General features: G+C 45.3%; 1 protein-coding gene and 1 long non-coding RNA gene across 2 annotated transcripts; one reads left to right on the plus strand and one right to left on the minus strand.

Moving 5' to 3' along the window:
- Positions 1–545: 545 nt before the first annotated feature.
- Positions 546–2221, minus strand: LOC140468770 (uncharacterized). Its single transcript, XR_011955826.1, has 2 exons — positions 1806–2221; positions 546–1628 (listed from the first exon to the last, which is right to left on the minus strand). It is a non-coding gene; the product is annotated as an uncharacterized lncRNA (long non-coding RNA).
- A 338-nt stretch (positions 2222–2559) lies between these two features.
- Positions 2560–8037, plus strand: mex3b (mex-3 RNA binding family member B). The gene is made up of 2 exons (XM_072564796.1): positions 2560–4546; positions 5293–8037. Exons 1-2 carry the CDS (start codon positions 4288–4290, stop codon positions 6726–6728), a joined length of 1695 nt encoding a protein of 564 aa, XP_072420897.1. The 5' UTR covers positions 2560–4287; the 3' UTR covers positions 6729–8037.
- Positions 8038–11011: the final 2974 nt, after the last annotated feature.

Genomic DNA, 11011 nt, shown 5'->3' on the forward strand with positions numbered 1-11011 from the left:
AGATCACAGCTCACTGTTTGAGGCCGGAGAGGAATGACCTCCTGATACAATCAGTTTTATTTAATGGACTGGGGGATGAGGCAAGCCAGAATCATTGGCTGTGTGCATTGAAATTCACCTACAACATTTTCAACACATGCGCTCTTTCAAATTCCCTGGCACATGCCACCACACAATACTGATTTTTAAAAAAATGCATATCTTGGACTAAATTGAGCAGCAAGAGAATCAATCTAGAGTGAGTAATCAACCATAAAAAACAAGAATTTAGAATTTAGCCTTATGTAGGCATTGCATTTACAGTGTCTATTCCTAAAATAAATACATGAAAATACTTCAGCATTGTAAATAATCTATTGTTAAACTGATGACACAATTGCCTATGGAAAACAAATAAAATTGATGCTCAAATTTTCGGAATTCAATTTATTTTGGAAAAGATTAAAACCAATCAGATATGAAGAATGGTGCATACACAGCCTGGGTGTGAAGATTATAAATGATGAACAATAAGTGACTCTAACCCATGGCCAAGCCTGTTGTTCCCCCCCCCCCCCCTCTAATTTGCATGATTACATGTTTGTCGGGTTTTTATTGGCTACTCGACATCAACATTTAGCAGCCAGAATGAGACCTCTTGGCTCCCACAACCAGAGTGGCACAAATTGCTGGTTACATTCTTCATCCAGCCGATGTGACGGCTCTTCCTTGCGTTCACTGACAAATGTTCGCGAATACTGATTTACAACTGAAAGCGGTTAAAGTCAGTCATTTCACAAAATAACCTCTGTCTGTGTTTACGAGGCGTAACGTTGGCATTGTGGGGCGTTGCGGGAAAAAAAAGGCCCATGAAACGACCAGGGTTTCCATAACCCAGTGTTTTAATACCAAATCGGACATCAACACTCATCACTCTGTGTCAAACATTTCATGCTCTGTGATACAGTGTATTGATGAACACAGTAAAACTCCACTTAAATGTTAATAAAACACCAAAATGAACTTTTTCCTCATGTTAAACCATTGCTTTACAACAGTATTTTTTACAAAGACCCATTTACTACAAGCCTCTTTTGATTCCCGGGTACAGGAATATCATCTGCTAGGAACGTCCTTGGCTAAAGGCTGACCTCTTAGTCCTGTTTAAGGTTACGGGGTGCAGCGCATAGTCCGGCATCGTGGGGCATAACCGATATAACCTTTCACCGCAGGAGGACCTGAAAACCATCTGGATGGCAATCTTATTTACCTTTGTGTTCATAAACACCAGCAGATAGAATATCAACTCTCGGCTGAAGCTCAGAGTTGGAGGCTGACAGGGATGGAAGTGAGCACATCTTAAAGGGATATTTAACAGGAGGAGTTCAGGACAGTTAAACGCAGGTAATGTATTATAGGCTTAATGTGGTTATGTTAGCTCGACAGGCAAGAAGCGATGGATCAAAATAAAACATGTTCCCCCATTGAAGGATGGTTTAAAGCAGTCTAGATTAACAAAAGCATCGTGGAGACAGAAGCAGGCACGTTCTGCTCCAGCGATCTCAGTCAGGAGAAATGTCTTTTGTGGTCGAGGGGCTGATCCATCTCCCTCCCGGAGCTCACGTCCACAAATAGCCTTTTCTTCGAATCTGAATAAAGAGGAGAGCATTATGGCATTGTGTGTGTGGCTGTTACCATTTTCAAACCATGTGTTCCCTCCCCCCCCCCCCCCCCTCACACACACACACACACCTTCATTTCCATTTCTTGGGCAAATTCCGATTTAAGAAATATATAAAAATATATATAGTCTTGTGAAGTCTTACCTTTTAGGTTTAACTCCCCGAATGCTTGTTTCGTTTTCACTTTTATGATGTCGCTTCCATCAATTATATTTCAGACTGTACAAGCTTTGGAAGGCGTTAACATCAATAGAAAAGGGGTTGTTCCCAACTCCCAAACCAAACCGTTTATCAATACCACATAATTGCGACGTCATCATTGTCAAATCAGTCAATCACTGGTACCAAATTGCATTGGCACTTGGGGATTTCATCCAGTTATTTATGTTAAAAGAGATATCGGACGTTTACTTTAGGATAATAAAAAAAAATCGCTAATTAGATGTATTGCTTCCCGGTCTGTGGTTGTCTAGTCGTGATTGAATAAGTCACTCGAAGTCTCAATGGAAATACCATTTAGTAGCTAACAGCGGTAAGTAAACAGGGTGCAGAAAGAGGATGTGTACCTGTATTGCTCATCGCATGGCGCTGTTATTATTTGATAGCAAGTGTTATCAGACAGTTGACCCTCCTTGACACATGGATGTGATTTCGTGCTTACATGAAACAGAGAGAAAAACATATTGTATTTGGGCAACGTGTTCTCAAAAGGAACATGCGAGTTTGGTGACGCCAGTGCAAGTGAAGATGTTTCCAGACCAAGCCGTGTCTGAATTAACACAGTCTAGGAATTTAGTGCACTACAATAGAAATCACAGTACAATTTCCGAACAGTCACTCCTAGCCTTAAAGCTGAGATAGTATGCCAGAGATGCATTCTTCATTGTGTCGTGTTGGGGGAGGGAGGACCTGGTTTCTCGAACTCTCAGAGCTGGATTCTGACGTAATTACACATCGTGGCCGCTCGGTTTTAAAATAGTCTTCTTTCAATCTTAAATAGTTTCGAACCAAAAAAAAACACAATTCCCATTTTATTTGGAGGTTTAACAGTAGTAACCCAAATCTCTGACCCCCACCTCCAAAGTTAAGGCTGTAAAATCGCCAAGTATAACAGTTACAACAAAGACAGGTTTGGGCATGTTTTTTGTTGGTTGTGGGGAGAATCGAGGGCATTCGGCTTTGGCGAGTGATAAATATCGCCGGACAACGGTTATCTTCACTTCCACATGGAACAGATCCTCAGTGTTTCGGCTGGATTCAAGTTTGCGCCGATGGGTTTTGTCAGAAACCTCAATACAGCGAATCCATCAGTGTACAATCTGAAAAGAAATCTCCAATGTGACCGCCCATTTCAGCCAGCCGGTTGCAAATATTGTCTCGATTTATTATCAGCAAATGGGTCATTAATAGTAAGAGCAAGAGCGATATGATGCAGGGTGAGTGTTTGTGCCCCAACTGGTGATCCCACTGTGACTTAAACAGCCCTGAGTACAAATCGTATCTTAACTATATCGTGCAATACTGCCAATTTGACAGAAAAGTATTCCTTTATCTGTGAATAATTACTCGCCTAGCCTAACAGTGTTCCATCAACATTGCACCATGTGTATAGAATTCATATGAGGGGAAAATTAGTCAACATTTGCAATCCAGATTGCGGGAAAAAGCTTTCAGGTTTTTTTTTGATACATTTCGATTACCTGTTCTGTCTTAAAAAAAGAAACAGCGTGTGTGCACGCTGCAGCTCGCATTGTTTCATTGTTGGGAGAGTTGCAGGACGGAGGGAGGGAGGGAGGAGAGGGGACGGTCCCATCCACTTGCTGTCGGAGCTCCCTCGTCCCTCCCCGGGCAGGAGCGGCCAATGAGGCGGCTTGCCTCTTCACCTCTGCCCGCCGACCCCGCCGTGTGTGGCTGATGTCATGGGGCCGCATTGCTCGCCAGCGCAGCCGGGGCTGAGGCTGGAACAGGACGCGGCGAGACGGTGCTGAGAGCGGGCGAGAGAGAGAGAGAAAGAAAGAGAGACAGCCAACCACGCCAGCTCCCTCCCAAACACACACACACACAAAGAGAGAGAGAGAGCAGTCAGTCAGGCGGAGCTTAGACTTTGCTACCGCCCGGGGAAGGGAGGGAGGGGAAATCAGGAAGAGCCGCTCAGGATATATAATCTATACATTATACAGAGAGCCCCCCCCTCCCCACTCCCCCGTCCCTCAGCCAGCTCGGCAAGCCGGCTTCGGGTGCCCACTCCACACACACAGTCTTTCGCTGTGTTCACTGCCTCCCCTCCCACTGGGAGCACAGGACAAAGGCAGTGGGAGGGGACCCGCGGCCCCAGGAGCCGGCCACTGTCCCGGGTTCGGGCTCCCTCCCAGCCGGGGACTCTCTCTGCTGAGAGCTGCTTCGATCCCATTCCAGCTTTTCCCTCTCGTCTCTTTTCCTTCCCTCCCCCCCACCCCACTTCTCCTCCTCCTGCACTACCCCCCACCCCCCCCTCCCTCCCTCCCTATACCCTCCCCTCCCGTTTGCTTTTGTCTGATTCCTTCCTGCTTCTCTCGGGCTCAGCCTCTCTTCTCTCTCTCTTTCTCTGTCCCTTTCTCTCTCTCTCTCTCTCCCCTTTCATAAAAAGATGCCGAGCTCGCTCTTCACCGACATGGAGCGGAACTCCGGCGGCGGCAGCAACAATAACAACGGAGGAGGAGGAGGAGGGGAGACGCTGGATGACCAGAGAGCGCTGCAGATCGCCCTGGATCAGCTCTCGCTGCTCGGTTTGGACAACGACGAGAACTCCATTTACGATAACGAGCCGAGGAAGAAGAGCGTCAACATGACCGAGTGCGTGCCTGTGCCGAGCTCGGAGCATGTAGCAGAGATTGTGGGGAGACAAGGTAAAGAACAGCCACGGCTTGTATTGGCCCTGCCATGCTTTCGCTGGGTTTAAAATGTTGCAATTTGGCGGTGACGTGAGCTGAAAGGATACAGTGTATCTATCCTGTGTCTGTTGACTATCTCTGGAGGTTTCTGATACAATGTATCTGTATCTATCTTTGTTCTGCAACAATGTATCTCTTCATGTGTTGTATCTTCATTGCATCCTGTTCTGTATCTCCTGAAACTATGCATCATTTCCCATGCCTCCTGTCTATATTCCACAGTGTGTGTGCATCGCGCCCAGTATCTGTGCATCCTTATGAACACAGAGTGCATGTGTCTCTTTTATTCGGGAGCTGCTCTGCTCCGGCTGATTATTAATAAATCATTTTAGTGAGCGATGGCAAAAAATGCAGAAGGTGAAACAAGAGGCACATTGCAGAGAGAAATGCTGCTGGTGGAAATCTTCCACGCTGGGTGTTTTCACTCTTGCTTTGTTCTCTCTCCTTGAGTAATGGTGCTGTAAGTGATGACAAAGGAAAGTGCAGACATGCGAGAGGAGCGCATTGTGCAAGGCGGAGAAATGCGTCAGGTCGCCTTATTGGGAGGGGGGGCGGGTGGACGGTGGGGGTCGGTCTGAATTTTCATGCTGCCTCTAACTCGGCGAGACGTTTATTTTTGATGTTTGTGACTAAACGGTGGGGTTTGTTTTTCTTTCCTCCCCTTGTGTGTCTCTCTCTCTCTCTCTCTCTCGCTGCAAAAGGTTGCAAAATCAAAGCTTTGCGGGCAAAGACCAACACCTACATCAAAACCCCGGTGCGTGGGGAGGAGCCTGTCTTCGTTGTGACCGGTCGCAAGGAGGATGTGGCCATGGCTAGGCGGGAGATCATCTCGGCGGCCGAACACTTCTCCATGATCCGAGCTTCTCGCAACAAGAACACGGCGCTGAACGGGGCGGCGCCAGGCCCGCCGAACCTGCCGGGTCAGACCACCATCCAGGTGCGGGTGCCTTACCGGGTGGTGGGCTTGGTGGTCGGGCCGAAAGGGGCGACCATCAAACGCATCCAGCAGCAGACCCACACTTACATCGTCACCCCGAGCCGGGACAAGGAGCCGGTTTTCGAGGTGACCGGGATGCCCGAGAACGTGGACCGGGCGCGGGAGGAGATCGAAGCCCACATCGCCATGAGGACGGGCGGCTTGATCGAACTCACCGACGACAACGATTTCCACGCGAACGGCACCGACGTGGGTTTTGAGCTGGGCGGCCCGGGCAGCCTGTGGAGCAAGCCGACCCCCGGGCGTAAGCCGTTCGCTACTTACCGGAACGACAGCTCGAGTTCGCTGGGCAGCGCGTCCACCGACTCTTACTTCAGCCCGGCCGGCCGCCTGGCCGACTACAGCCCGCCCGCTCACTTCCCCGCCAACGGCGTTAACGGAGGAGGCGGCGGCGGCGGCGGAGGAGGCGGAGGCGGCGGATTCGTGTACGGAGGGGAGCCCCTCCCCGCCTCCCTGACCGGGGAAACCGAGCGGGACTTGGGTTTCGAGTCTCCCGCTTTCGACCCGGCCCCGGCGCCCCCGGCCATCATCTGGTCGCAGTTCGAGCGCTCCAACCCGCCCGGCGCTTCCCCGAACGGCGTATCCCCGGCGCAGCAGCAGCAGCAGCAGCGGCGGGCCAGCGGCGTCGGTTCGGCGGGAGCTCCGCCGCCCCGGCTCTCGCCGCCCCCTCCGCCGCCTCCGCCTCCCCCTCCGCCCCCTCCACCGCCGCTGGGTCTGAACGGCGGCGCCGCCGCTGGCGGGGAGCACCACCCGCTGGCCCGGCGGGTTCGCAGTGACCCCCTGAGCGGGGTGCCCTCAGCCATCGGCCTGGTCCCTTTCGCCAACGGGGTGCCCGCTGGTGGCTTGCTGCCCGGGAGCACTCACCTGGCCGGAGGCGGTATCCCAGCCGAGCCCAGCGGCTCCTGCTCATCATCGTCCTCCTCATCTTCCTCGTCCTCATCATCGTCCTCCTCCAGTATGAGGCGGAAAGGCAGCCGGGACTGCCTGATGTGTCTGGAGAGCGAGGTGATCGCTGCCCTGGTGCCCTGCGGTCATAACCTTTTCTGCATGGAGTGTGCGAACAGAATTTGCGAGAAGACTGAGCCCGAGTGTCCAGTCTGCCGCAAAGCTGTAACTCAGGCGATTCGTATATTTTCTTAAAAATACAACACCAGGCAGGAGCAAAATCCTTTGTCATACTGCATCACTGAGATCCAGAAAAGAGCAAAAAAAAAGAGTACTACATATCGCGTATATTATGTGAAAATCCGCAGGTTTTAACAAAAAAAATAGAATTCTAAAAAAAGGAGAATTGCATTACAGATTGAAGTATTTTATTCTTTTTTGACTTGAAAAATTATATTTCGTATGGCAGATGTTTACAAGTATTTTAATTTAATTTCAGTGAGACTTTTTTGTAGCTGGGTTAAATCTTTTTATTTTCGAATGGCCTTAAACCAGGGCGCCACGAACACTGTATGGTTTTGTTAGTATCTCACACAATAACTGTTGCCTGGCTCTTGAGACGCAACACCAATGTGTAGACACGAGCAGTATTCAGGAGGGAAGGCGGTTTCACCAGAAACAGAAGTGGAAAAAAAAGAGACTTCTTTAAAAAAAAAACCCGCTTCACCCAACATATTTTCTAGTCAATGATATAAAACATATTTTATTCTATATTATTACGAAAATGAAATTATAAAAGTAGCAAAAATCAATGAAAGGAAACAGTTAAGCTTTCTAACATTTGTACAAGTAGAAATCAGTGAAAAATTACAAATTCTGTTGCACCACTATAGCTTTTAGTATTTCTATTTTAATACATTTGTTTACCACTTGTTTATGTATATGTAGGTGAAGTTACTTGATCGTAAATGTACTTTATTGAGCAAAGTTTAAAGACGAAATATATTTTATTTTATGATAAAGGGCCTTTAACCTCATGGTCAAATACTAATATTATATTTGCTGAGACGAGAATTGAAATTGTATCAAGAGTTTTATTTTTCTGACATTTAAAGTTCTACATAATAAAGGTAAAACTTAAGTAATGGTGCTACTTCATGTTTTTTTTAAGTATTTCTATATAAATAAAATTGGTACATGGAATCAACAATTCTTGAAGCATCTGTTGGTCTTAATATACTACACACACTTAGACACACTGCAGACTGCTAAAATGGTATTGAAAACTTGTAAGGAAAGCTCTAAACCTCTTAACTGACAAATATGTGAATGGGTTAATGAGATCACTGGCGGTAGCCAATATTTACATCAGAACAGAGTACCTGGTTTTACTATGCATGCACACTACGGATGCTTAGATCTGCTTAGAATCTGTATTAATAGTCATGCTTAGATACTGTGAATAAAACTCTGTACTCCAGTTGCATTAATAGTTGCTGCACGTGCTGTTTGGCTTGTAGTTCAGACTGTTGTTAATTTACAATAAATACAAATTATTTTTAAAGTATTGTGGCTTTTTCAGAATATTGGGTAGGAGAACTGCAATTACTTGTTTAATGTCTGTTGCCAATTGCTTCTTAAATTGGGTGCACCCTAGCTAATTCTGGTACTTGGTGCAGTTCTGAAATGGCTTTTGGTCTTTGGGTGCCCTGGTCTCAAACAGACGTACACTCCAGCTGTCGTGACAATAATGGACCAGTGCAGACTTGGCCCTTATGTGGCTCATGATTTAATGAATTGGAAACGTTTCCTTTTCACTAGCCTTGCATGACCCGTCTTCTGTTACAGTGAATTTGCTGCTTGGACTTTTTCCAGGGGATATGAGGCCGCAGCTGCTTTTGAAAAGTTAACTGTTATTAGGTGTGGTCTCAGCTTGCATTCAGAGGGGGAAAAGGCCCTAAAACAGTAAAGCAGATGTTCTGTGGGGAGATCTTTTCCTTAAAATAAAACTTTTTTCCCAGATAATTAGACTGGATGGGACAGGATTCAGTCACGATATTTCTGGCATTCAAATGCTCACTGCAAATGTGAGTGAATTCATTAAAATGGCAATAATCGATTGGCTTTTAAGACTAGAGGCTAATTCCACTAGTTCGGTTGCTGAAATTTGTGAAATTGGTAACCTGGCCATACTAAGTGTTGTCATGCCGTAAAAAGTTTGCTATTTTCAATGGAGCAATCCATGGGCTAGTGTAAGCAACAATGAATTAAAATCCAACTAAATGCAACTGTCTTAAAACCCTTAAAACCACACCAAGAGAATTTTGCATTCACTATCTTCCCTGGTTTGTTTTGGTGTGGCTTTGAACTTAGGTTTCTGTCTTTGGTACCCTGCACTTAAATGGTTTAGATCAATAGTTCTCGAACATTGTGGGTGAAGTCCCACATTTTCGAATCAGATTAGTAATCCCAAAGTCACCATCTAAGGTATAGTGGTATCTTAACAATTGGGGATTGGTTAGCTCAGTTGGCTGGTTTGGGATGTAGTGTGATGTTAACAGCATGGGTCCAATCCGCGCACCAGCTGAAGTCACTACAAAGGACTCTCTTGAATTCCTCCCTTCACCTGAGGTGTGACCCTCGAGTTAAACCACCACTTGTCATCTCTCTCCCTAGTTTTGTAGGATTTGTACAATAAGCAATACTAAAACATGGCATGTAAACAGTATTTTAGGTCCTAAGAAAATAGGTATTTTGATACCCATATCAGCACCTGTCCCTCAAAGTCTTATCTCTCCTTGTGGGAAGCATGAATAGAACTGTATACAGGAATTAACCACCAGGAAACCCGAGTGCAAGACCAGAGTCATGAATAGCTCCAGTTCTGAGTAGTCACACACATCAGACTGTCCCTGACCATGTATAGAAGACCTCCATTCATCTGTGATCTCAAGGTTGAGATCTGATGTAAATGTTTAATCAGCAGAGTTGTCCAAATTTCTATCTGTCTTGTTACTTTGGCAACAAGTAACTATTGCATGTTTAAAAAAAAATTCCGCTTTTACTTTTCAATATCAAAGTCTTAGAAAAAGGGCAAGGGGTGAGTGTGATACCCAACTGCTATTAAGGATTTGATTATAGTCTTTATGAAACTGCTTTGCTTTCAAAATGGTTTTATTCGTGAATACATAACACTTATTTAATTAGGCTTTTTATTTCTCCTCATCTGTTGTGAGGCCAATGCGACCAATTCCTGTTAAAAGTATTTTTTTTTAACTTGAAAGGAATTAACCATGCAATAGTTATGTTTAAGAAAAGATAAGACTTTATGTTGTGAAACCTTCAATTGTAGCCAAGGCCATCAAATAAGTCAGTGTTTTAATTTCTTGTACATAACATATATTGCTTCATTAGCAAAGATCAAAACTGCATGTACCTTTAAAATTGAGTTTTTATGTTATCCAAAGCAGATGCACCATTTTAAAATACCATATACTTCCTCAAGCATTTTATGTTGAGCAGCCTTTATCCATGGGCTTTGTAACTGTGGGATCAGTTCACCTCTAGTGCAGCTATATTTGTCTGTTTTTTAAAGTTTGGAAGAATTTTAGAATTATTTTTAAATTTGATATTAAGATTTTTTCAGGCATCAGAGCAGGAGTAGGCCTCTTGGCCCCCTGTAGCCTACTCCACTATTCAATATGATTATTGCTGATCTGATTATTGTCCAACTGCACTCTAGATATCAATTCGCTATGTGCAGTTCATTAACTGTCAAAGATGCAGCAGATCACTGTCATCTGTTAATGTCGAACATCAGCCAATCAATCCTGGGTGTGTAAAAATGACTGATATTTTCCCCTTGTAATTGGCTTCGGAATAAATCTGCATCTGGCCACTGTCAACCAGCGATTTCTGTATGGGGTATGGCTCCATGGATAGCCCTCCATTGTCTGGGCCAGATGTGTACTTTGCCACATTCCTGGATTATACCAGCAGCTTATTCCATGGCGCAATCAAACCAAAACCTCTCCAACTATCCAAGACGTTGAATTTATATATCAAGTTTCCCATAATCAGACATTTATTTGGGGGTACACGACAACATACTGAATAGGAGACATTAGGAAAATGGCCCAAATCTTTGTGAAAAACTGATCTTAAGGAACATCTTGAAGAGAGTGAAGTTTGTAGAGGGAATTTTAGAGGTCAGGGTGAAGCAGCTGAATAGTGGAGTAAAGGAAATCCCTTTTTTATGAGCAGTGGACAACTTGTGGCTGATTTTCACCAGAGACTAAGGGCCACTGTGCCAAAGGTAACCCCCAATATTATGGTCCTTGCTGAGTGATCCAGCTCATGGTAAAACAAAGACTACATTCCATATGGCCCAGTCCTTCACCAGATGGTGCTTTTATTTCCCTGTGCCACAGGGAGCTCTAATGGAGTTTATGGTAAACAATATTGACACAAACTATTATATTGTTTTGCTAGAGGCAATGTACCGATGAATCATGTCACTGAAACCACTAATTTCCACA

This window comes from Chiloscyllium punctatum, chromosome 48 (genome assembly GCF_047496795.1).
Source record: "Chiloscyllium punctatum isolate Juve2018m chromosome 48, sChiPun1.3, whole genome shotgun sequence".
NCBI classification, from domain to species: domain Eukaryota; kingdom Metazoa; phylum Chordata; class Chondrichthyes; order Orectolobiformes; family Hemiscylliidae; genus Chiloscyllium; species Chiloscyllium punctatum.